This window comes from Choloepus didactylus, chromosome 2, assembly GCF_015220235.1.
Source record: "Choloepus didactylus isolate mChoDid1 chromosome 2, mChoDid1.pri, whole genome shotgun sequence".
Classification (NCBI taxonomy): Eukaryota; Metazoa; Chordata; class Mammalia; order Pilosa; family Megalonychidae; genus Choloepus; species Choloepus didactylus.
In genome coordinates this window covers 126,050,948-126,077,616 of record NC_051308.1, presented here as the reverse complement: position 1 = coordinate 126,077,616, position 26,669 = coordinate 126,050,948, and the positions used below count along the sequence as shown (strand labels likewise).

The 26,669-nt window shown below is 47.4% G+C and overlaps 1 protein-coding gene across 3 annotated transcripts in view; it reads right to left on the bottom strand.

The window, feature by feature from the left end:
- The window catches only part of SYT6 (synaptotagmin 6), a 62,442-nt gene that overhangs the window by 8,748 nt on the left and 27,025 nt on the right, over window positions 1-26,669 (bottom strand). For all 3 annotated transcript variants that reach the window (XM_037826315.1, XM_037826314.1, XM_037826316.1), the window contains exons 4-5: window positions 5,704-5,824; window positions 646-817 (exon numbers count right to left, since the gene is read on the bottom strand). In XM_037826315.1, coding sequence (XP_037682243.1) covers window positions 646-817; window positions 5,704-5,824 — 293 coding nt within the window. The remainder of the gene's footprint in view (window positions 1-645; window positions 818-5,703; window positions 5,825-26,669) is intronic.

Sequence of the window (26,669 nt, the reverse complement as noted above, 5' to 3'; positions counted from 1 at the left end):
GCTGGAGTGGTTAGAGTGGTTGGAAAATGTTTTCGAGCCAGCCTTGATGGAGGAGCAAGATTTGGATATGCAGAAGAGAGGAAGTATATCTGAGGAAGCAGAAATCACGTTGGATGGATATGCCATGTCCAGGTAATAAAAGGCCTTGAGAGTCTGGGGGAAGAGCCCGGACAACAGGAGCCATTGCTGGTTCTTGAGGAGGGCAGGTCTTCTTGGAAGGTGTGTCCTTTGTATGTTGGCTGGATTGGGGCAGGGAGTGGCTGGAGGCAGGGAGCAGCTAAAAGGCTACATGGCCATCCCAGAGTGAGAATGACAGCAGCAGCAGAAATGGAGACAGATAGGCATTTTAAAGGACAGATCATAAGACTGAGTGCCAGGTGGAAGAATGAGGATCATCAGGGATGACTCCAGGGACTCCCATCCTGGGAGGCTAATGAGTGGATCAGCCCCTGATAGGAAATCGGCCAGCAGGGAAGGGAGCTTGAGCCCCTTTCTCCAACTCCTGTACCCTTCTTGGGTGGAGCCAGATTTGAGAACAATGTGCACCTGAGCTCTGAACCACACGGTCCAAGATCAAGGTATCCAGTACTGGATCGGAGTGGGGATGAGGCAGGGGAATCATGACCTTCTGCAACCCATACCTACCGGTCATAATCCATAACCGAGATGAGCAGGCTGACTTGATCCATGTTCTCCGGGGGAATGTCAAAGATGATGGCCTCATTGTAGACAGGATTGAGAGTGTTCTTCTTAATGGTGGTTTTCTTCTTCTTCAGCCTCCGCCCATCACAAAGCAGGGACACTTTGACATATGGATCTGTGCCAATGGGGGCATTGGAAAGGGAAGGGACTGTGTTAAATAGCTGTTCTCAAACATCATTTGCAGCAGAGGGACCGAAGCCCTAGATCTACTGTTGCTCATCAGATGGTATCAGTGGGTTGTTAAAATAACTAAATCACCTTGTATTTATGTAGCACACCTGTCTCTGAGGATGCTCAGGCTTAATAAACATAGAGTCTTTAGCTGCCTCAGTGTTCTTGGGAGAGAACTTAATGGACTTTCACTAATGGGGAAGCTGGCCCCAAATCAAACAGGACACCTGCCCATGGGTCCATGGCTTTAAATCTTGGCCCCTTGATGGCCGGCTGGCTCCAAAGGTGGTGAAGCTGAACAAAGGCTATTTCTTTCACCTACTTGGAATCTTTGCCTCTGGGTTGTTTTTTTTTTTTTTTTTTTTGCCCAGCATTATTAACCAAAGGATAAGGATGATAAAAATAGAACACAGTGATGCCCAAGGAGCAGCAATGTGCTGGGGTAAAATGAACAGTGACGATCATGCTGCTGTTCTTTGTCTTCCTCACCTGACAACATGATTACGAGGCTCATTGTCTCAACAAGCTCATTTCCACTTGGCATCAAGAAGGGGAGGAGTGACCCTGCTCTCTGCTTCCCTGGAAGCCATTTCTTCCCTGCTTCCAGGCAGTGGAGGAGGAAGGAGCTCTGGCCAGCGGGGAATGAAAGCAGATCTCATGAGATTCAGGGGCAGCTGGTTGACATTTCATTTCTCAGTGGGATCTTGGATTCTCTCCATCCAGAGAGACATTCAAAATAGGAGATGTCTTTTTACTGAACTCCCATATGCCTCCCCTCCTTGATTCTTCTTTAGTTTTCTGAACGGATATTTCATGGTCATCTTTCTACCCTGAAATTTTCTGCTCATCCAAGTGAACTGACACCTATTGTGCTCCATAGCACAGGTGTCTTGTTCACCACTGTAATTGCTATTTATGTTGTGCAGCTGAAGAAACGGGCGGGCAACTCACAGGTAATAATAGCTTTTGAGATGTTGATGGCCTGAGACACCTTCTTGCCCAGAAGCCAGGCCTCATGTGAATCTGTCAAAAGGTGCAGACTACAGCTGCCAGCTCCCCCCAGCTCTGTGATTCGGGGCAGATGGTTCTATTTCCTGGGCATTTGAGCCCCTCCTGACCCCTCATGCTCTCTGATCTTCATTCAGGTGGGGGATGAGGCACAGAAACTAGAGAGAACCACAGCACCTGATCAGAAACTCCATGCTGTAAAGGCTGTTTCATAGACATCTAAATGTGCTGCAGACTAACCAATGTGATGGTGGAAGCTGTGCCTGAACCATGGGGACACTTGGGTTTATGGGGAAACTGGGGAGATCGTCAGGTGTTTAATCAACCTGCTGTCTCTGACTGCACATTTGGAAGGGTGTTCTCTCAGGGGGATTTTCAGTGCAAAGAAAGGAGGATGTTTTTTGAGAACTGGTGTGAGACAGCTTTCTGGTTTTCCCACAGGCTCCATTCTCTGTGCATATACCCTAGGGCACTGCTCAGGTCCAAGCAGACAAGGGGGAGAAGCTAGCTCCAAGACCTGTCTTTAAGGTGGCAGCTTCTAAACTCCTTAAGGGTGTATGTTGCCTTGGAAAGCGTCTTCAAGCTTCAGGTTGCTCAAGTGCTACCTCATTCCCCCACCATGCCTATTTCCATACACTCCCACGTCAGAGCAAATTTTCATGTCATCAGGCTTGGAAAAATATAGGCAGAGGCGCCTGTCCTTTGGGTCACTGAGCAGATGCCTTATTACTGACTGGGAGATTCACAGCTTCCTTCTCCCACCTCCGTCCACCCCTGCAATACGGATCCAATTTATAAAGTTCAGGGGCTATGCTTCCCTTGCAGGAACTGAAGACATCACCATCATCCAAGAGGCTCAGCAAAGAGATGACTGTTCTCTAGGGTTCTCTGGGACAAAAGTTTGTGACTTCTGAGGCCCCTTCCCTCCCTAACAACCTGTGGTGCTCTATGCAGCTGGAGGCAGGGCACAAAGACCAGCAGCGTGTTTCATGAAAGCCATCAAAATTCATCATTTAGTATGTGCCAGGCAATATGCTAAGAGCTTTACATACATCATGCCGTTTAAACCTCACATCAACCCTAAAGAATATTTACTATAACCATCCCCATTTGATAGATGGGGAAAGTGAGGCTTAGAGAGATTTAAAAACTTGCCTAAGATTTGACTCCAGGTCTTTCTGACCCCACAGCTCACATTTCTAAACACTAGATTCAGTAGTGCAAACCAGATGTGACAGAAATGGATGGGTTTACTCATTCACCACCACTTTGTGGTATATTGATCCTTATTGTTATTTAGTATTATTTTTATTGCCATGTTTCCAGCAGAAAATCTTAGGGAGTTGATTCAGGGGTAGTTGAGACCAAGGAGAATAGGAAGGTTCTTGTTTTTAGAGGTCAGTGCTACATAAGCCAAGAACAGGCAATAAATAAGCTCCATTCACTCCCTAGTTTAGTCCAATGTCAAACCAGCCTGGGCTGAAGGTAACCTCCAAATCATTCTCAAAAACAGGAGATCCAGTGCAAGAGACCCAGAGCATGTCCATCCTCTGACCAGGTTCCTCTTGCTTCAAATTCATTCATTCTTTCTTCATTCAGTACATATTCATTGAGTGCCTGTCATGTGCCACACTGTTCCAGGCAAAATAGAAATCCCTGACAAAAATCCCTCACATTTTCAGAATCAAGCTAACATTTTACACCAGTTTTCAAACTCAGGTAGAAAAGAGGGGCAACCAGGAGAGGCAGGTTAGAACTTAACATGAAGAAAAGTCTCTCACCCCAAATCCTCTGATTTGGAGCAGCCTGTGATTACCTCAGTGACTTCACCATAAGCTCACTCTCTAGCACATCAATTTAATTACATCAGAGCAGATAGTGTGGGGACTTGGGCAGCAAAATCCTATTTCCCTCAGCATTCTTGAGAGTCCTCAGTGAGTTTCCATCCCTGGTACAAACTTATTTTGATATTAAAATGAAATCTACATTGGTTATATTTTGAGAGAAGCAGACTTGCTGCTGCATAAGAGCCTTTCACGTGTCAGAAGAGATTCTTTAAACTCTTCACCATGTCCCAGGGTGTGTTGGGAAGCTGCCCTGAGAGGAGAGGCATTAGGGAGGGCACGAGTTAGGGGAGGGCTTTTGGACTTGAAGGGGTGAGCATGACAGAGAGACAAAGGAGGTTGCGTGCAGAGGCTCCCAGGGACTCAAAGCTCAAATAAATATCTGTTGCTTCAGCATTTCCCAGCCACCTTTCCCTGAAACCTCAATTTCCAAGGCCTAATACCTCATCAGCTTCCAACTGCACCCAGTAGTGTCTGGGCCCAGATGTTTTCAGCTGGACCGTCACTTCTTTATGGCAACCGTGATTACACTAAGGAGCTTTTGAGAAAGTAAACAATTAATAAATAAAATGAAAAATCTCCAATATAATCCTATCCAAGTTCAGAGGCACTGCCTGGGTGGTTTTATTTTGATAATCTGAATGATCAGAAGAAGCTCTTGGAGCGAGGGGACTAGGGAAACTTTCCCCACATTTGCTATTCTGAATGCAGCCTAGACTGTTCTGTGCGCCTCTTCTTTGGGAGGCCTCACCTCATTTCACCTCTAGGGCAGTTTAAATCCCAGGACTCAGGCTATTTGTCTGCTATTTCCAAACTCAAATACCTTCTCCTACAATGACTTGCAGAATCCTAAGGGAGGGATCAGCCTCCAACAGCATGTCCAGCCTGCAGTTCTCTGTGCTGTACCCAAAGGAGCATTTCCTTTTTTGCTAGAATAGGAATACATTTCTCCTGCTGCACCCTACAGTCTTCTGGTGCTGAGGCTGAAACAAGGAGCCCTGCAGGAGATCTCAAATATGAGTACATTTGGCTTTTCAGAGAATTTGCTCCTTTGACTCAGCACACAGGCCTGCTGTAGGCTGCGTGGACTCACGTTTACACATTCAAAGCCGATATAACCCTGCTGGAGGTCTGGGGGCCTCCTATAAACTAGAGAGATTTTCTTTGCTTCTTATTCTCTTCTTCTTCTAAGAGAAAGGATGATAATGATAGCTGATATGTACAGAGGGCTTCTTACAGGTCAGACACAGTTCTAAGCACTTTACATGAATTAACTTGTTTACCCTTGTGATGGTTTGAAGCTGTACGGACCCCAGAAGGTTATGGTCTGAAAGCTGATCCATACCTATGGGTGTGGATTGTAAATAGGATCTTCCGGTGAGTAGGATCTTAACTTAAGCTAAGATAGGACCCACCTCATTCAGAGTGGGTCCTAATCTTCTTACTGGAGTCCTTTATAAGAGAATGAAATTCAGACAACGAAAAAGAAAGCCAGGGAAGCAGGAAGCTGAGGCAGCAAAACCCAGAAGAGAAGGGAGAGACCAGCAGACGTGCCTTGCCACATGGCAGAGGAGTCCAGGATCGCTGGCAGCCAGTCTTCGGGGAGAAAGCACCTTGATGGTGCTTTGATCTGGACATTTTCATGGCCACAGAACTGTACGCTTGTAAACTAATAAATTCCCACTGTTAAAAGCTGGCCTATTTCACAGTATCTGCATTTCAGCAGCCTAGCAAACTAGAACAACCTTAAAAACACCTGTGTAAAGAATTATCATTCCCATTTTTTTCAGATTGGGAATCCAAAGCATTTGCACAGCCAGGAAGGGGCAGAGCTAGAATTCAAATCCAGGCAGTTTACCTCCAGAGCTGGTATTCCTATCCTAAGAATTCTGCCCCCTTCTCTCCAAATGCCCCTCCAGATCCTAAAATCTAGGCTGCTGGGGGCCACCATGGGAGGGAGGTTGGGTGAGGGAGGTACCTGAATAGCCTGTGATGTCCATCGCCTTGAGGTTCCGACATTTGATCACTGTGAGGGTGAGCCTGCCTGCTGTGGGCAGGTAGCAGAGGGAGAACATGATCTCTCCCAAATCCACACTTTCCTGAAAAGAAGCAGACAAGAGGATGGATGACTCTTGCTCCCTGTGCAGCTGTCACAGGGGAAATCTGGGCCCGAGGAGAAGCTCTTTGAAGCCAAGAGCCATGTTTTTAAGACCCCAAGGTCTGGCCTCTGTTCTGGGAGTAACTGGGTAGAAAAGGCAAAGGTGGTAAAGTTGCCTCTTCAGTAGGATTTGTCTCCTTCAATATTTCCTCAGTTTTGCTCAGATTCTGGTCCTACTCCTCGCCACTCTGCATTGGCCTTGCTTGCCCTACATGCAGCCTTCAGATGACCATCCCCTTTTGTGGACCATTCCTGTTCCTCTCCAGCTCTCTCTTCTCAGTCGCTGACCCCTTTCCTTCCCTCTCCAGTCCTGGCATGAAAGCCATGCCAAAGTCCTGTACAAGACACATACTCTGGCCACTGGGTGTTCCCTCTCCTAGCAGATCTGCAATTCTTTTCTGCTTCTGTCCCTCAACTTAGTCATTTTTGGTCAATTTCTTTGCCTTGGTAACTTCCACACCTCAAGGTAGAAGCACAAGGAATCCATTACCTTGATCCGGACATGCTGCCAACCAAAGAGACATATGCTTCCCCTTCCCATGTTTGATGCCAGGTCTTGGATCCACTTTGTCCCTTTCCTTAAATGTGATCACCCTTCAAAAATAAACCAGCCTAACCTACACAGTGGGAGATGATATTTGGAAACCACGTATCAGATAAGGGTTTAATATCCCGAATATATAAAGGAATCCTGCATCTCACTAACAGAAAGACAAACAATTCAATTAAAAAATGGGCCAAGGACATGAACAGACATTTTTTCTGAAGAGGAAATACAAATGGCTCAAAAACATATGAAAAAATGCTCAACTTCACTGGCTATTAGGGAAATGCAAATCAAAACCACAATGAGATATCATCTCACACCTACCAGAATGGCCATTATCCAAAAAACAGAAAATGACAAGTGCTGGAGAGGATGTGGAGAAAGAGGCACACTTATTCATTGTTGGTGGGAATGTAGAATGGTGCAACCACTCTGGAAGACAGTGTGGAGGTTCCTCAGGAAGCTAAATATAGATTTGCCATATGACCCAGCTATTCCATTGCTAGGTATATACTCAGAGGAACTGAAACTTAAGACACAAACAGACATCTGTAAACCAATGTTTATTGCAGCATTATTCACAATTGCCAAGAGATGGAAACAGCCCAAATGTCCATCAAAGGACGAGTGGATAAACAAACTGTGGTATATACGCATGATGGAATATTATGCAGCTGTAAGACAGAACAAAGATATGGATCATGTAATAATGTGGATGAACCTTGAGGACATTATGTTGAGTGAAGTTAGCCAGAAACAAAAGGACAGATTCTGTATGGTCTCACTAATATGAACAGACATTAATGAACAAACTTTGGGAATTAAAAGCTGACAACACAAGCAACCAGGAGATAGAAAGAGGGCAGAGACCAGCCATTTGATGCTGAAGGACTACAGAATGTTTAGGATTGATTGCATAGATCCAGAAATAGATAGCATAATACTGTGTGATGGTAGCACAGTATTGTAAGTACACTGAACAAAGATGTCTGTGAGTAAAGCTGAAAGAGGTGGGATAGGAGAATGTATGACACCAGAGGTAAAGATAGATGATAAAGACTGGGACTGTATAACTTGGCAAAAACTGGAGTGGCCAATGACTGTTACTAAATATACAAATACAAAAATAAACCAGCCTGGAGCACACACTCTGCTGCTTTTCTGGCCCCCAAATCATCATGACCAGGAATTCCAAATCCCAGGAAGTTTCTGGGCAACAGAGAACAGGAAACCTTCAAAGATGGTGAGGATGTCCATCTGTTGTATTAAATAGCTCCTTGCCAGATTGCTTCCTCTCCCTCTTTCCGGCTCCCCACTTGGTGAAGGGGGTGCTGTCCTTGTGAAAGTTCCCTCTGCAGGCTTTGAGGTTGACTTGGGGCTCCAGAATATCAAGATGTTTCCTCCCAGGTTTAAGGAAGAAGAGGTCAGGGTCAAGGAGGCTCTTATTTCAGATTGAGCCATCAGCTCATTCATTCATTCAATCAGCCAGTCAACAAATATTGATTGAGCACCTGCTATGTGGTAGCAGATGTTTATCTGGTGCTGGGGATGTAGGAGAGAACAAAATAGACAAAAATCTATGCTCTCACAGAGATTAAATTTTACAAGGGAAATGGATAGTAAAAAATAAAATAAATTAAAAAAAAATATGTTAGATATTTTTACCAAGGAGTAAAAAGTATGGCAGGGGGAGGGATATGAAATGCCTGGGGAGGGCTATAGATATTCTCCCTGAGAAGGTGACTTCTGAGAAAGAAAGGAGTCAAGCATTTTTGTCCATTCTCCTTAGAAAGGACCACCATTTATGGCTGACTTCTAGAGATGTTCGGCCCATTAGGAGGGATAAGCCAAGGCTATCCCATTCCGCATCCCTCTGGAGCATGTGGTTCCAATGCTCTCCTCTAGATGGCGCTCATACCCATACTTTCCCTAATCCTAGATTTGTCTCTTTTATTCTCCCACCCCCACCCCCCCTTCACCCCACAATCAAATCCCAGAGGCAGCAGAAGTTGGACACCCCCAACCCCTACTCCCCAAGAAAGGGGTCTGGCTGGGGCCAGAGCTTGGCACTCTGTAAACCCCACCCCAACCCCCCATCCCAGCATGCAGAACCCCATGGCCTCCATGGAGCCAATGAGCCAAGATGAACATCTGTGGAGCTTCTGGGCTTTGCAAAATTCTTCCATCAACAGCATTTCCACCTCTGAGGCTCACAGCAACTCTGTGAGGCAGGGGTTCTTGTCATTATTCCCTCTGTTTCACGGAAGAAGAACTTGGGGCTGGCTCCTCGGCTGGCATAGCCAGTCGGAGAGGAAGCTGGCTCCCAACTCTTAGTAGAGTGCTCCTTGCTCTCCTTGGAGCAGCAGCTCTTCCAGCCACCACCCCCACCCCCCAACCGCAGACCACAGCTTCATCCATGTACTCATTTGTTTTCTGTTCGTATTCAGTGAGTGCCTACCAGAGGCACTGTTCTTTGTGTAATGGATGCAGTCAAAACACAGACAGGCAGTCTAGTGGGGCCAGAACCAGTTAAAAGAGACGAGAACAACAAAGAGCAGCAGGCGGCAGGCATTAGAATCCCCATCTCCTTCTAGTGCATCTTGGTCTTCCTAATGGATGATGTCAAGGGAGGGAGGCACAGGGAATTGCCCCAAGAGTTGGCATTGCAGGAGCCTGACTGCCCCTCCCACCCCCCACGCCACAGGGATCATATCAACTGTGCCTCTGCCTAAATCTCTGATAGAGGCGCCAAAGATGCAAGGGGAAGGCCAGCTCCTTTATTTCCCTTAATAACCGCCACAAGTTTCCATCATGCCCAAGGTTACAGAAACCCCTTCTGGGCTCTGTAAACGTAGCAATGAGGAGGGACACGTTGCATGTTACTATATGCTACTATACTCTGCTAAGTCCTTTGCTAATTTATCTCAGTGAGTTTTAACCACTACCCTGCAAGGTAGGTACTCATTATCCCCAGTGTACACAGCAGAAAAGTGAATGTTTAGTGAAGGTAAGTAATTTGCCCAAAGCTGCATGACTAGTGAGTGGCAAGGCCAGACTGTGAACCCCATGCTGCCAGGCTTTCATCCCTCACCTCTGCCAAAACACCCTCAGAGGCCTCCTGGCTTGGCTTCTGGAATCAAGGCCCATCTTCTTAGCTTGCATTCAGGGTGCTCAACTGTCGAGTCCCATCTTCCCTCCTCATCTGGTCCTCTCTCTGTCTCTGTTCCTCTCTGCCAACCCTCTTGTCCACAGGGTGGTAGATCTTTGGACCTTTTGCCAAAATGCCACTTCATCTTATTTTTGCTTGGACAATCCTACATATACTGTGGGGCCAGGGTCATGTCCCACCAGGGATGCTCACCCTGGGCCCAGCCCAGAGCACCTCTCCCCACATCCCTGAACACTTTCTGCCCTGGCACCACTCACAGCAGTTACCAAGTCCCCCTTTTGCTCTGCAGCGGTGCCTTTTCCATTGGAGTGTAGTGATGAGGTGAGAGGCCCCTTTGGCACAGGGGCTTTGCCTTGCACCTGCTTGTGTTTCAGAGGTGCCCAACAGTGCACAATAGAAGCTACACAAATCATGTAGAAAGAGATGATTACATTTTGGCCAAAAGGAATGGTTCTCAGTATTAGAATTATGATCAAGCCAGGGCCCCGGGGAAGGAAGGGTGAACAAAAGGCTGCAGTCACCTTTCCCCACTGGCAGGCTGGCATCCTGAGGGGGTGCTGAGGTCTGCAGTGCTGTGTGAAGCCCTGGCCCTGGCCCCCTGACACTGAATACCCAGACGGGGAAGGGACCCTTCCAGGAGCCCACCATGTCTTGGGGGCAGAGGGAAACCAGGAGCCAGGAAACCCGATACCCAGTCCCCGTGGCCTTCTGCTGAGGGCAAGTGGGTCTCATGGGGCTTGACAGCAAGTTGGCTGCTCTTGACCCAGTGGATGGAGGGTGATGTTGTTATTCCACCAACGCAGGCAGCAGAGGACTGGATTATTTGATAAAGGAAAATAAATAGGTTAATTTTGAGTAAATAGAGAGATGGGAGCTAAACAAACAGAAAGGGGCAGAATCTCCTGGTGACCACTCTCCCTCTCTGAAAAGCCTGACCCTGGCCTGACCCCTCGGCCTCCCCTGGCAGGTCATCTTTCTGCATTGCCCTCTTTCTCAGGAGGTCTTGGCCCCAGATCCCACATGCCTCCCTGATGCACTCACATGAGCCTTTTATCCTCATTAAGGATGCCTAAGACTTTGGGCTTTAATAAAACTGGGGGCTGCAGAGCAGTTGTGTGTTATTGCTTTCATCATCACCTGCTGTCGGGAGAGGCTGCCGTAGGGCCCCTGACTGGTAATGAGCTCCTTGCTGCTTGAGAGGTCACTCATGCCCAGAAAGTGGCAGGAACCAGCCTGGCATTCTCACCTCCTTTTAACCAAAGGACTGAGAGTGGATCCGAGCTCTGTAGCAGCTGGCTAAAAGAGTCTTGGCCAGTGCTTCAAGGGGCGTGTTGCTAGGGAAGGGGGAGCCAGGACATTGGCTGGATTTCCACCTGACCAGCTGACATTGCTGCCCAGGATATCAGTGCTCTCCACTGGCTGCAGTACCCAGTGCATCTGGGCCCATCCACTGCCCAGTGTGACTCTCTCTGGCTCTCCACTGGTCCATCTGCAACAGCTTGTTAAAGTGCTTTCCTTCCCTGATGCACTCACATAGCCCTAGGCAGAGAAAAGGAGCCCTATCTGTGGGCTGCCCAGGAAAGAGCAGTGACTCATAAGTCAGGAGACCCAGATTTTAGTCCCTCTCCCGCAACTGGCTGTGAGAACTTGAGCAAGTCATTTCCCAACTCTGGGCTTCAGCCTGTTAAACAAAGGAGTTGTACTAGATGATCTATCTTTAACGTCATGGCCAGGGACTCAAACGGGGAAAATCTGTCATCAGCTCTCACCCACTGAGACGGTCCAAGGATGCCCAACTGGTATCTATTGCCTGCCTCAAGCAATCTAGCAATTTCGTTTTGAAAACCAAATGTTCTCATTCCTTCAGCCCCCACTGCCCCAAAATGTTTTGTTCTTCTCCAGGGCCAGCCGTGCTTCCTCCTAAGTAGGCAATGAGTGGCATCGATGCCTCCATGACCGTCTTGGGAATCCAGGCTGAGTGGAGAAAGAACTATGCTGCCCCGTCTCTTAGAGGACACTTCTGGTCTCTTAATTGTGAAGTGGCTTGTCTGAATCTCTCATCATCAGCAAAGAAGCATCCGCTACACTTTCAGGAGAGCCATGGGAGACCTAAAAGGATCTCTGAAGAACTGGGCAGGAAGTACTATTAAGTTGCCCTGGGATAGGGGGGCCTGGATGAGAGAAGGGGATGAAGCCGATTTGGCACCAATGGGTAAAGAAACATCCAATGAGCAACCCCTCTGTGCAGGCCCAGGGCTTGGTATTGGAGGTGCAGAGACGAGTCAGACATGGAGACCTGACGGCTGGGGCTAGGTCAGCTCACCTGGTATCTGCTCCCCCAGCACCACTGACCTCGTCTTTGTAGCAGGTGCCACAGTCATAACTTTTACGTTGATTTGGAAGATTCTGTGATTAATGCTGGTGTTCCTTAAGAGATCATGGGCTCTTTAAGGGCAGGGAAGGGGTCTCGTTTCACTGCCATTATGGCTTCAACACCTAGCCCAGTGCTTGATGTATGGGAAGTGCTCAATAAAACCTTGCAGGTGAACAAATGGTTGAGAGCGTGGATTTTGGGTCAGGCAGCCCTGGGTCCAAGCTCCAGCTCTGACACTTATGAGTAGTGTGACTTTGGGCAAGTTATTTAACCTTTCATAGTCTCAGTTTCCTAACCTGTAAAATGAGGCTAATAATAGTTCCTAGCTCATAGGGTTGTTGCAAGGGTTACATGAAATAATTTGTGTAAAATGCTTAGCATAGTGCCTGGAAGTAAGTATTCGCTGCTATTATTATTACTATAGCTATTTTTATTGTTGTTATTAGAAAGAACTCACAGTCTTGGGGCAGGGGAGAGAAAGGCATATAAGTAAGAAATCTGGCTTGGCATGATTAGTGCTATAATGGAGGGGTGGATAAGATGTGGGAGAGAAGATGAGGAGACAACAAACTCTGCCAGGGGTTGCAGAGCAGGCTTCCTAGAGGAGGTAACATTTGAATAGGATTTAGAAAAACGAGTAAAAGGATGTGTGGCCAGAGGAATGGGGCAGGACGGTGGGGAGGGGAGGCTGGAGCAGCACAGATGAGGCAGGGAACAGGGGCAGGGCCAACCTGGCCTGCCTCGGGGCTCATCCTTAGGAGTTTGCCCTGATTCTGCAGGTGATGGGAGCCTCTCTCTATACCTGCCCTTCCTTCCTACTGCCCACTCAATCCACGGTGCCACCTTTTACCCAGACCCGAAGCCAGGGAACATCTCCATGTGTATCAGTCATTCATTAAGCATCTACTAAATGCTCAGGGATAAGAACAGATGGAGGTGAATAAGATAGATGAAATTCTAGTTCTCCAGGTGCTTGTATTTTAGGGCACGGGGACAAAAATAAACTAAGCAAGAGAGTGTCCCAGTGTGGTAAGTGAACCGGGGCCTGGAGAGAGGGCGACGAATGGGAAGGGGGGCACTTGAGACAGAGTGGTCAAGGAAGGCCACCTGAGACCTGAAGGTCAAAGATGAGTGTAGAAGAGCACTCGAGCAGAGTGGACGGCAAGGAGGAGACACAGGCCGGGCACACCTTCAGAGGGGACCTGAAAGGGGGCTGCTGTGGTTGGAGTGTGGCAGAAAAGTGTAAGAGAGTGGTCAAGGAAGGCAGGGCCAGATCTTGTAGGCCATGAAAGGCATCAGGACTTTATCCCAAGTATCAAGCAGAGCCATTGGAGGACTTGAAGCAGCTGGCTTACAAAGATAGTGAAAAGACAACCCACAGAATGGGAGAAAACATTTGGAAATCATATATCTGATAAGGGTTTAATATCCAGAATATATAAAGAACTCCTACAACTCAACAACAAAAAGACAAATCACCTTTGCCATTCCCTGCCCCCCCGCCCCCCAAAATGGGCAAAGGACTTGAATAGACACTTCCACAAAGGAGATACACAAACGGCCAAAATACACACAAAAAAGATGCTCAATATCAGTAGCATCTTTTTTACTACTCAAATCAAAACTACAATGACATACCACTTCACGCCAACTAGAATAACTTTATTTAATAAATGGAAAATAAGAAGTGCTGGAGAGGATATGGAAAAATCAGAACCCTCATGCATTGCTGATAGGAAAGCAAAGTGGTGCAGTAACTGTGGAAACAGTTTGGCAGTTCCTCAGAAGGTTATACATAGGACTAGCCTATGACCCAGCAATTCCATTTCTAGGTATATACCCAAAAGAATTGAAACCAGGGACTGAAAGATAATTGTACACCGATGTTCATAGCAGCATTATTCACAAGTGCCAAAAGGTGGAAGCAACCCACGTGTCCAACAACAGACGAATGGATAAACAAAATGTGGTCTATCTATATAATGGAATATTACTCAATATTCAGAACATTCTGATACATGCTACAAAATAGGTGAACCTTGAAGACATCATGCTGAGTGAAATAAGCCATAGACAAAACAACAAATATTGTATGAGTTCATTTATATGAAATACCTAGAATATGCAAATTCATAAAGACAGAAAGTAGATCACAAGTTACCTGGGGGTGGGGGTGGGGAGTGGGGAGTTATTGCTTAATGGGTACAAACTTCCTGTACAGGGTGTTGAAAAAATTTTGGAATGGATAGTAGTGATAGTAGCACAATACTGTCAGTGTAATTAATGCCATCAGATTGTTAAAATGGGAAATTCTATGATGATGGGGAAGAGTGGAAGTAAGAGTTATTCTTGATTTCTTTCCCTCCCTCAGCCTCTAGTTAGTTAGCGAGCCATGCAAATTCTTTCTCTAAGTATCCCCAGACTCAGGCCCACTCTTCTCCCTCCCCACTGTACCACCTTAGCTCTGATCCCCACCATCTCTGGTCCCCTCCCACTCTGTTCTCCTCCCTCAAATGCATCCTTGGCTGTAGCCAAAGGGTCGCTCTCTTGCTCAATTTCCCAAGAAATATCATCTGGAAATCCAACTACATACAACAGATGAAAAGTGGCTCAGAGGCAGGGCACCCAGAGCTCCTATCTTCAACCCTTCAGCCACCTCCTTTGAGCTTTTAGGACTCAGTTTGAAAATTGGTTATTCAACAGAATCAAATCCAAATTCCTCATCATGATTCAGACTTTGCCTCTCTTACCAGCCTCACTTTCCACTTAGCCATTTACTGAGTGCTTGCATGGCACTTGCCTTCCTGTCATAGTGCCTGTACGTATCAAGCCATATAATCTTCACAAAGGCCTTATGAGATGAGTACTATTATTATCCCCACTTTTCACATGGGGAAACCAAAGTGCAGAGAGGCTAGGCAACTGACCCAAGAACACACAGCCAGTAAGTGGCAAAGATGGAACGTGAACCCCGGCAGCCCAACTCAAGAGCTCAGACTTCACCACTACACCAGACCGCCTCTCTATGACTCCCATCCCCAAACTCTCCGGATTCTTTCTCATCTTCATGCCTCTCCCCTGTTCTCTCCCCTTCCTGAAATAACGTCTCCCTACCTTGGCTGGCCTGGACAACACTCTTCTCTCCAGGCCAGCCACCCTGTTACCTCCCCTGCTCTGACTTGGGGGTATGCTTCCAGCGCCCCGGGTGGTAAAGGCCTACCAACAAAGCAAAGGCAAGGCATTTCTGAGACAAAATTGGCCGGATCTGGTGACAACCTGAATGTGGGGGTAGAGGCAGAGGGGGTGGAGGCAGAGGGGAGGAGAGCAGAGAGGGCCCTTCTGTGCAGCTCCTGCACCCCCATGGGGGGCTGGCTCAGCTCCTTCCCCCTGCCCCTTCCCTGAATGCAGAGAGCGGTCTCCTGCTGTGAGCACCCGGCTTGGGTGATGTGGGCTGTTCCCTGCTTCTCCTCAGGCCTGGGCCCCCGGGGCTCCAGCAAGAATCTTGGGGGCGGCCGAGTTGGAAGGGCAGGATATATTTGTTGTGACATCCGGGACTTCCCGCTGGGTGCTGGAGCAAGTTGCACTTGTTTTGAGTTCTATGCCTGCTTTTTCTCTCAACTGCTTTTCTGCCCCATGGGCTTTGCAGTGTATTGAATAAATGATTGACCAGAATGGAGGCACTTTGAAGGAGTTCTAATATACTCCAGCTGCCTTTTGTGGTGTGGACCCTGAGAACTCAGGACCAGGCCTGTGTGGAGGAGAGAGAGACCCTCCAGCTTGTGAAGGGTGGAGGTGCAGGAGGAAGCGGGTGAGATCTTCGTGACTGGGTTTGGCCCTGGGGGACCAGTTGAGACACTAAAGCACGTCAGTGGGAGGCAAATGTTGCTGTAGCTGAACATCTTCAGGGAAACAGATGGTTTTATTTAGAAAACTTTTTCTCAGTCTCTCCTTTGTGAACCTACCCTTGAAAAGAGGTTTGGTGTTTCACATGCACCATTACATTTGGGCAACTATCCATGAGTCAGAATCACACTGGGAGATACAGATTTCTTCCTAGTGACTTTTAAAAAGGTGGGCGGAGAAGGGGAGGGTCCAAGAGGGGGTGGAAAGGAGCTTGAGAAGAGCTGAGTTTGGGAACTTATAGAAGTGATGGAGGCAATGTCTGGTCAAGCCAGAAAGCATGCTCCATGGGGTACTTGTCCATAAGAGAAACAAGGCCTTGGGCCTCACCCCGGATCTGGTCCTTCTACTTGGTGTTTTCATTAATGACAGAGAAGAAGGGAAGGGGGTGGGGGGCAGTAAATGGAACATTAATGAAGTTAACGATGAGGATCTGTCTTCATTCCTTGCCTCACATCCTCCTGTGTAGTTGTCAAACAGCTGTCAGTTTCCACCAGGGAGAGGGTAGGCATCTCAGCAGTAAGTAATCCCATGTCTGCCCCACTCAGGGCTGTGGTGGCAGGGGCTTCTCAGCAAGAAGGAAGATGCCCTGGTCCCAGTGGGGTGGTCTCCTGGGATAGCTGAGGACTGTTTAGCCTGGGGGACACCAAACAGGCAGGGCTTTGGTCTCCACCAAGGTCATGTATTTGAATTATCAGTGCTAGTGGCTTCAGCTTCATCTACTCTATGTCAAGAAGCACCCTGAAGATTTAGGTCTTCATCCATTTCCTGTTCCATATGCTCCTGGGTGGGACCAGGGTCTCTCAGTCTCATCATGGTGAGGCTTCCCTGTGAAGAGCCTCTTTGCAACCATTAAGAGAGTTGACCGTGCTCTTCTTGAAACACCCACTTCCTTTGGGTTCTCCTCTCACCTTGCTGGCTGCTCCTTCTCAGTCTCCTCCCGTCCCTGCCTCTGAGCAGTGGAGTTTGTCAGAACTCACATCTGGACTCTCTTCTCTTACTGTTAATGACCATCTAGTTCCATGCTCATGACTCCCAAATTCACAGCCCTTTCGCAGACCTCTTTTCTGGGTTCCAGACTCATATTCAACATGGCAGCTCTGTGGGATGGTCTCACAGAATTCAAAAACTTCTCAGATGCTCAGAAGTGAACTTTTGGTTTACATATATATTCTCCTCCTGTTTCCTCTGACTCAGTAAATGTTTCCTCCATCCATCCTGTTGCTCAGAAACAAGACTTCATCATTGTCACTTGTTTTCCTTCACATTTAGTTCATCATCAAGCCCTGCCAATTCTATCTCCAAAGTAGAACTCAATCCACCCATTTCTCTCCATCTTCAGGTCCACAACAGATAGCCAAATCATCACCTCTCAGCTGCCCTTGTGCAACTGCTTCCTAACTCACCTCCTGCTTCCCTTTGTTCTCCTGCCCCATTTTCCACACAGCAGCCAGAGTGATCTTTCAAAAATGTAAAATGGGTCATGTCACTCCTCTATTTACACCCTCCCATGGCCTTCCATTGCACTAGGAATAAAAAACAAAACCCTTACCAAAACCTACAGGGCCTACACGGTGGGGCCCTACTCACCAATCTCACCCCTTGCTGCAGCCCTTCTTACTACACTTCAGCCATGCAGGCTTTCTTTCAGCTCCTTAAATGTCCCAAGTTCTCCCTGCCCTGCCCCCAATCTTTGCACATTCTGCTCCCTCTGTTTGATCATTCTTTTCCCAGCTTTTCATGTAGGAGATGCTCACACATCTTTCAGGTCACTTCTTGAAGGACACTCTTACTCCAGACTGTGGGGTCCCAAGGACATGGACTGGGTCTGTCTTACCAGGGCTGGGACGAGGGTGAGGCAAGTGGGATGCCCTTGGCAGGCAAGTTAAGGAGATGCTCACTCCATGAGTTGCCTCCGGAGGCGCCTCCTTAAATTTTGTGCCCTAGTTTCCTCACTTCCCTTACCCTAGTCCCAGTCCTGTTTTTTACTCACCACTGTATTCCCAGTACTGAGTATAGCACCTTGTATTTAACACACTGTCGACACATACTTACTGAATTAATGAGATACTCATCTTTGTTGGGCTGCCCTGGTTAAGAAGATGGTGAAAAGGATTGGTGAGAGGAGTGGGTCCTTGCTTAACGTCAACCTTTGGAATGTCCAGGAGCACTGTTGTGGGTAATGAGATGGTTTCAGGACAGAGAAGATCAACAGAGATCCACGTAAGGCATTCCTCAAGGTGTGGTCTGAAGATCTCCTGGGTTGGAGTCACTTGGGGCAATGGGAACTTGATTCCTGAGCAGCACCCAAGATCTACTGAGTTGGAATCTGTGAGGTGGGGACAGGGTACGTGAACTACTGGCAAACTCCCCACATGGTTCTTTGTAGCCTCGGGTTTGAAACATAAGGCAAAAGAGGAGATTCTGAGGCTGTCCTGGGTCAAACCCTATTAGAATTTCTGTAATATGGCATGTATCCCAAAGCAACTGAGACCATGAAATATTAGAGCTGCCAAGCTAAAGTTACGATCATTAAAGGGTCTCTTCTCCTGGGATCCTGGGCTGGTCCTTGGCCCTCGTGGAGCAGTTTACTCCCCATTGCCCTTTGTCTTTTTCCTGTGCACTACAAGTTACCCTGGATAGCTAAATTTGGCAAGAAGATACCTCACCCCAATATAAAGGATTTAAGAGCACTGGATGGCAAGTAATGATAGTGTTTCATGGTGCCTTAGAGACGTCTAACATCATTCTGTAAATATTCTTTATCATTTTCAAGTGTGGTTCCCTCATCAGCAGCAACAGCGTCACTTGGAATTTATCAGAAATGCAAATTCTTGCCCACCCCCAGGCCTCCAGCTCGATTGACTCAGAAATCCATGGGATGGGACCCAGCAATCTGTGTTTTAACAAGCCCTCCTGAAGAGTCACAGGCACTGAAAACCGCGTCTTGTTGAGTTGGAAGAGCCAGTTGGGCTTATATGCAGCGGCTGGTAGCAGAATCTTAATGCTTCTTCCACTTTGAACCTACTTATTTTGGCAATCAAAGCCAAAGAGGAGAAGGGGCTAAGAGTTAAGGTACATCTACTGGTTAGGTAGGGACCAAGCTGGGCACTTAATATATATTAAGTTCATTTCATTCCTACAATATCCCTTGAAGGGTTATTGCCATTTTGTGGATAACAGAAGAGAAGTTCAGGGAGGTGAAGTAACCAAGGCCTCATAGTGATCAACCACGTTTGGATTTGGACTCAGATCTGTTGACTCAGAAGGTCTTGGTGTTCTCCACCATCCCACCCAGCCTCCTCTGGAATCATCTGTGGGCACCTGACTCCTACTCCAACCCCCCAACCCACCTCATTGTTGGGGACCAGGCAGAACCCCATGGTTTTTGAAGACAAAATTCTCAGAGTACTGGAAGCAAGAAGTACTGAATGGGAAACTTCTGAGATGTCAGAGTATTTACTTTGCTTCTGCCTACCCATGCCAGCCTCCTCTTGGAAGGAGACAAATGGATGGTGTCAGCCTGCATTACAGATTGTGGGAGGATCCAGCTCCTGCTCACTTTAACTAGCCAGTGCTGGCACCCTGGCCTCCGCCTGTCATTTCTCACAACAAGCACCTGTTATGTCATCATCTGGCTAAGTGCTAAATTGCTCCAGTGGACAAGCCTCATGGGAGAGTGTGGAGGCTAGGAAGCTGGGCCAGCTGGGGGCCAGAGGCTCTTCTCCCCAGGCAGCAGCTCAGTGGAAGGACCCTGGGTTCTCCCTGCATGGATCTTCCCATCTGAGCTTCTCCAGGGTGCAGCCATTAGGACTGGGAGGAGGAAACTCGTAGATGAAGAAATTTTGAGAAGATGAAGTGGTTCCCTCGTTCCTGCAGAGTTGGAGTGATTTTCCTCACTCTCATTTTCCTGCTTCCTTAGGTCTTACGTGGGGTGATGAGATGGTTGCAGTCCCTACAAGCTTCCTGGGAGTATTGAATGTGCCATATCCCAGGATGCTTTCCCTTTAAGGATCAGAGCAAGGCAACTCCAATCATATGTCTCTAGCAAGCAAGAGATCCCAAGTGATGGGTCAACTCATGCAGTCCCATCTTCCAAGCAGGACCACACTAAACCAATGGTTGATGCCTGTCTTTAAAAAAACTCACTTTTACCAGTGTTTCACCATCCTAGAACTCAGAAAGTTCTCCTTGATGTCTACCTCAAAACCTACTGGGGCTTCCCTCCTAGTTCCCACCTAGTGTTTCATCATAACTTAGACATTATGCTTCCAAAGACTGAAAGACTGAATCAGATTGTTTACCATCTTCCCTTCTCCAAGGCAGAAACTCAGTTTCCTTGGCCTTCCAATTTTTTCAAGCATTTGGTGGCTTTTATTTAGATCCATGATTAGGAGAACCATTAAACTTAGAGCTAGGAGGCCTGGATTCAAATCCCAATTCTGTCACTACCCAGCATAATGAGCTAGACACCACCTCTCCAAGCTGTAGTTTCCTTGGTTTTAAAATAAGAGGATTGTAGTCAATAATCTCACATCCTCATCCATAAAATGGGGGTTGAATATAAAGAGTAAATGAGTTTATGAACTTAAAACACCTTTCATGGTGTCTACTGCAGAGCAGGCTCTTAATTCATTTAATCAAAATTCCTGGCCCCTTCCAGCTTCATTCTGCTGTGGAGCTGCATTCTGCTGCCTGACTAGTGGGAGCTGGCTTCAGCCTCACCAAGCGGCATTCTGGCAATGCATCACTGGGAGATGCTAATGGTGTGGGAGAGGAGGCCAAGGGAGGAGGGAGCATGGCTCCACGACCCCTAAAGATCCCTGAGGAAATGCAGAGCTCTTTACTGGGAAGTTGCTCTGAACCAGGTCCCAGGCTTCCCTTCCCCCTCTGCTCACCGGGGAGCACAATGATGAAACACCAAATTAGCTCCATTGTTGTAACTCCTCCAAAAATTATAGGCCACATGTTCTGCCAGCGCCAGCTAATGGCTCCCACTGGTGAGCAGGTGACACTAATGGTTATTTCCTTTCATCCAGGCACCCAGTATAGAGTGGCAGAAACAGAGAATACGAGTTCAGGCTGGGAGGCAGCCTCAGAGGCGGGGAGAAGAGGGATGCTTGGAGAAGCCGGAGAAGCCAGAGAAGCTGGAGAAGCTGGAGAAGCTGAGGCTTCTGCCTGCCCCTTTATCAGAACTTGGCGACTCTGAAACCAACCAGAGTCACAGTAAGGAGGAGTGCCTGAACTGGAGAGCAGAACTTTCAGGTCCTTCCTTCCTTCTCCCTCCATCCCTCTCCTATTTTGGGTGGCCAAAAATACCGCTTTGCAATGGACATTGGAAAAGACCCAGGCTCAGGAACAGCTCAGCCTGGCATCAAGGCAAGGCCATACCCTATAAGCCACCCTATTGACACTCCTTTGCCTGAGTGTCCCCAGAGTTCCTGCTGGTACTGCTGCTGCTGAGGAGGGAGCTGCTGCTTCCTGGATTTCACCACATCTCAGGCTCCTTCTCCAAGTTGATGCCCAGCTTTTCCTGCCCTCCCACACAGCAGTCAGCATTTCCTCTCTCACCTCTTCCTCTCTGCCCTCCCCCATCTGCCTCTTCTCTTAAGCTTCAGAAAAAGCCACCTCCTGTGTCAGCTGAGGCCCCAAAGGGGAGTAGAAGTAGCCTATTCCCAGGCAGACCCAGGTCCCTTCTTGCCAGGCCTGGCAATGGGAAATCGCAGATTCCTGGTCTTGGGATGGCTCTGTAAACCTGGGTTCACTGCCAGCCACACACCCCATTGCTCTGCAAAGCACCTGACAGCCCTGTTCTAGCTCCGCCCACCACCTCCCTGGAATAAACAGGGCTGTGAAGGCACAGGGTGGGAACTGGGTCTGCCTAATGCTGGTCTGTTAGGAGTCCCAAAGAGAACCTTCTGCAGTTAGAAGTTTCTGAGTAAAGACATCTCTGTGATCTCTCAAGGGTCGTAAGAGATTAGAAAGCTCTCCTTCCATTTTACAGATGAGAAAACTGAGCCTTCGAAAGTCTGTGTGGCCCAGTTGGTGCTAGATGGAGTTTTCCAACTCCTAGATTGCCTTGGAATTTCTATTCTCTCATTTTCCAATTAAAATACATTCCACATGTATAAAATGAGTGCCTACAGATGGATGGCCAGGGTTCAGGGCTACAGGGAATACACAAAATGAACAAGACCAATGGGTGGCAGTGGAAAGCCGGGGGCCCTGGATTCTAGGGACTGCCTACCTCTACCACAGCAAGGATGGTCCTAAGGAGGAGCCTTAAAGATACTTCTAGCAGCCAGCATTCACTGAGCACATGCCATGTGCCAAGCAAGCTCATGTGCCAAGACCTTTGTGTGAATTCTCTCCTTTGATCCTCATAACGACTTTATAGGGTAGGGCTTATTCTCACCCACATTTTATGGATGATTTAACCAGCCCACTTAGTTAAAGAGGAGGGGGATGTGGCTGGAATCCAGGCAGCCAGAACCCAGGGCTCACCCTCTTAACCTCCATGTCAAGGTATCTTGGTTTCCTGAAAGATTGTCTTCGAGAATTGCATTCATTGTGCTCATTACCCAATGTTTTGGTTTCCCCTAATGCTTCTGGAGCCCTGAGTAAGTAATGTGCAGCAGTGCTTCTTTGCATATGTTATCTAAGTGACTTGACTTTTTAAATCTTTTCTGTTTTTTTTAAATCTCATTTATTCCTTACAACAAATTGATGAGCTGGGTTTTATTATTATCCCTCGGATGAATAAACTGAGGTTTACAGGTATTAATAAGGTTTCAGAATTCAAAGACCATGCTCTGAATTACCCCCCACAATGCTGTCTATTATATTATGCTTTTTCTGTATGACCCTCAGCAAACATTCCTTCCTGTCCTACATCCAGGAATAGCTTTGTTTTTCCTATGCACCTGGTTTGCTTTTACTTTATGGACACTGAATTCTGTGACTGTTTCCTTTTGCATTAGCTGCTAGAATGCTTAAAGTCAATGGTGTGGCCCACTTCTCCACAGTGCTTGGACAGCAGGGCATGTGTTTTGGACTCCATTTCACATTCTTTCACTTTTCCTTTTACTACATTTGCGTGACATTTTAAACTTATTTTTAATCTTGTTATATGTCTTATAAGCTAGCTTAAATCCCTTTTGGAGAAATATAAGTTGACAAATGAATAAATAAAATTTTTTATTATTTGTAATACTCCCTCAAAGAATGCACTTGTTGTCTCTTAGCTTAATTTTCTCTATCTGCAGAATTAGGATATTGCCCCCTATAAAAAGTTGTTTAGGGTGAAACTAGACAGTGTGTGTAAAAAGGCTCTGTAAGTTCAATAGTGCTATAGAAAGGAAAGGCGAATTCATATTCTTGTTATTAATAACAAGACAGGGTTCCTGCCCCTGGGGTGCCTGCACCATGAGTTGTCTGGACCCAGGGATTGGTACAGAGGGCCTGGCTGGCTGGGACCTAGTCCTACCTCACTGGGAAGACACTCAGTCTTGTGCAGCCTGAAGGAGCTGCTCATGGGCTTCTCGGAGCTGCCTGATGCTGCCCTGGTCAGGGGCAACAGAGCTCTGCCAGCTCATACTTCCCATGCCTGAGGCAGGGCTATGGTTGAGCCTGTGCCTGCTGCTCTCCCACTGGGGAGCCAAGTGGCTGAAGAGAGAGAAGTGGCATCTCCAGGGCCACTGCAGGCCCCCAGAGGAAGGTCAACAGTTCTCTGTGAGGTTGTAGGGCTCTCCAGAAAATCTTTAAGGATGTCTCAGCCTCATCATCTGGGAAGAAGAGAGCAGAGGCCCCTCCCAGTGATCACATCTTTTCACTCATTACAGATGAGCAATGGCCATGGCCTGTGGTGAGAAGGCACCGGGGGCCACCAGATCTCTGAGGGTGTCCTCATGGCCTGCACACTTAACATCCTCCTCCCTCCTCTTCTCCACACCATGTCATTCCCTTCTGTTCAGAGCTCTTCCAAAATCACTTAATCCCAGAAACTTCACAAATTAACCTGGCCAATTCATCAATCCACCTTCACAGTCTCCAGCTCACTCCTGCCCCTCAAGGCATCTGTATGATTTTCTAAGCAATAGGAAGACTCCGAGTCTCATCAAAATGTTAATGATGGTTATCTCAGGACAGTGGATTTATGGTGAATTGTATTTATTTCTTTGTGTGTGTGTATGGTTTTCTACATTTCCCAAAATATCTAAAGCAAGGATGGAATATTTTGTCTTGGGTCAATATATTACAGTAATATAGCTTTTAAAGGAAAGGATCTTGGTTTTGGTTCTCTGCTCAATCACTTTAAAACTGTGTAACTCTGGGAGAAAGTTTGTCAATTTTCCTCATCTACAAAATGGAAATGCTGCTTTCTCACTGTATTGAGGGGTTAAATACGATAGTGTACTTGGAAAGGGCTTTATAAACACATTAGATATTATTGTTGTTAGTTTGGGAATGATAAACTGTGCCAAGAATCTTGGAAGGCCCTTTCTCGCTGAGATTTTATTACAGCCTCACCTCAACCCTGTGAAATAGAGGTTATTTTCCATATTTTACAAATGAGAAGACCTAGAGGGGATGCGATTTGTCCGAGGCCACATGACAGACCTCCTGGCCACAGGACTTCTTGACGCCAGCTCCTGCTTACCCACAGGTTTCTTAGATGGGTGCCAAGTCTGACCTTGGATCCATGTCTCTTGCAGAGCCTCATGTTTCCGACTGATGGGTCGAGCTGACTGTGTGGCCTTGAATAGTTATATTGTCACTGCCTCAGCTTCCCCAGGAGTCAAATGAAGAGGTATCTTTATCTTCTCTTCTCAACGCTTGGGAGACAGAGCCTGACATGGAAGCCGTCATGGGTTTATTATAACCCTCCATATGAGTATGTGATAACCTGTGTAACCTTCAGGACACAAGGTCCTCCTGAGATGCTTTGTTCAAGTGTTGTTGCTCAGGGCAACCAGAAGAGTCCTTCTGGCTGGGTGGGGGCGGATGTTGGCTAAAAAGTCAATCAAACAAGCCTGAGTGAGAAATGAGAAGTAGGCTTCCTGCGGCTTCCCCAGGACACCCTGAGTATGAGAGGGGTCCAGAGGGTGAGGGGCTGCCTGGGGCTGGCTGCAAGAGTCGAGGTGGGCACCAGGGGACTCTGCTGAGATTCTTCTCGCCTATCTCATGCGAGAGGAAACAGGAGCTCAGCCAGTGTCTCTGGAGAACATTCCTCAATATGGTTGGGGGAATGTTTTTCCTTAGGGAACACTTATTCCCTAAAGGGAGCTGGGTGTCTGCCCAGTCTTGGATAGGATTTACTAATCCAAAAAAAAAGAAGAAAAAAAAAAAAGCCCTGTCAGCAGGAATTGGAATTACAAAGGGATTTGCTGCCTGCCTTTTTCTCTGGCCTGTTTTTCTCCTCAGACCTACCAGAATGGCCCAGAAGCAACAATAAAGTCTGGTCCCCATGTTTTCCCCCTTAAAAGCTCAGAGCCCTAACTCCCATATCTCCAAAATGCCAGCCCAGGGTCTGCCCTCCCCAGACAGCTTGCCAGCTCCAGCATTCGCCCGAACACTCTTCCTTTCCCCACTGCCCTCTAGGCACTCAAAACTTAGCAGTTTTAGGTATCTTTCTTCAGAGCCTGCTTTTTCACTTTCTAACTAACTTCAGTTAGTTGCTGGGGATGGCTAGTTAAAGTGTCACTCTAACAGGGCCCTTTGGGAGAGACTTAGCTGGAGATGGTTTCTGATAATGTGGGGGAGGCATTTTCTAGCAAGTGCCTCAAGTCACAAACCAGCTCTGTCCCCAACTTCTCAAGAAGGGAAGTGCTTATCTCTGAATTAAGTCATATTTTCATGACACACCATGAAAAGTTGTTTTTCTGTCTCTGGAAGTTGGTCTGTTCCTAGCACATGGCCCAATGTGTCACTACAGAGATGTGAGTCAACCAGAGACGCTGGGCGGGAAGGAACACACTCAGCGCTTTGGAGAAGAGCCCCAAGCCAGGGCTGTGCTAGTGGGCGGGGGGAGGGAGAACCTCTCCCCAGTCCCACCCCACAAAGGGGTGGCTTCCCTATTCAAGCAAAGTAGGGACCCTGCCTGGGGGCAGCAGAGAGGGGATCCAGACAAGGCTTGCCAGGTGGGGAAGGAGGTTGAAACGGTGTCCTCATCTCCCCCTTCCCCACAAGTTTTCCCTTTCTTTTCCTTCTAGGTTTTCTCTGTGGTTCTAGCTGCCTGTGGTGGTTTGGAGCATGAAAAACATGTTCTTAAACTTAATCCGTTCTGGTGGGTGTGAACTCTTGTAAATAGGATCTTTTGATAAGGTTACTCTGGTTAAGGTGTGGCCCAGCTGATTCAGGATAGGTCTTAATCCTATTACTGAATGCCTTTTGGGAAGGTCACAGAGAAATGGATAAAGCTGAAGGGAGCAACCAGAAGCTGAAAGTCAATGGAACCGGAAGAGAAGGGAGAGGCCAGGAGAGACCGCCACGTGCATTGCGTTGTAACAGAGGAGCCCAGGACCAGAGATCAGCAGCAGCCAGCCCTAGAGCTCTGGTCCTTAGGAAGTAAGCATCACCTTGATGACACCTTGATTTGGAGTTCTGGTTTCAAAACTAGGAGCCAATTTTTAAGCCAACCCATTGCATGGTATTTGCTTTAGCAATGAGGAAACTAAAACACTGCCTGACTACACTCTGGTCCTGCGCTGTCTTTAAAACTCCAACCAAAGTACAGACCCAAATCCTACCCCTGGTTCCTGCAGCACCCCTGAAATAGCTTGACAGTGTAAACATAA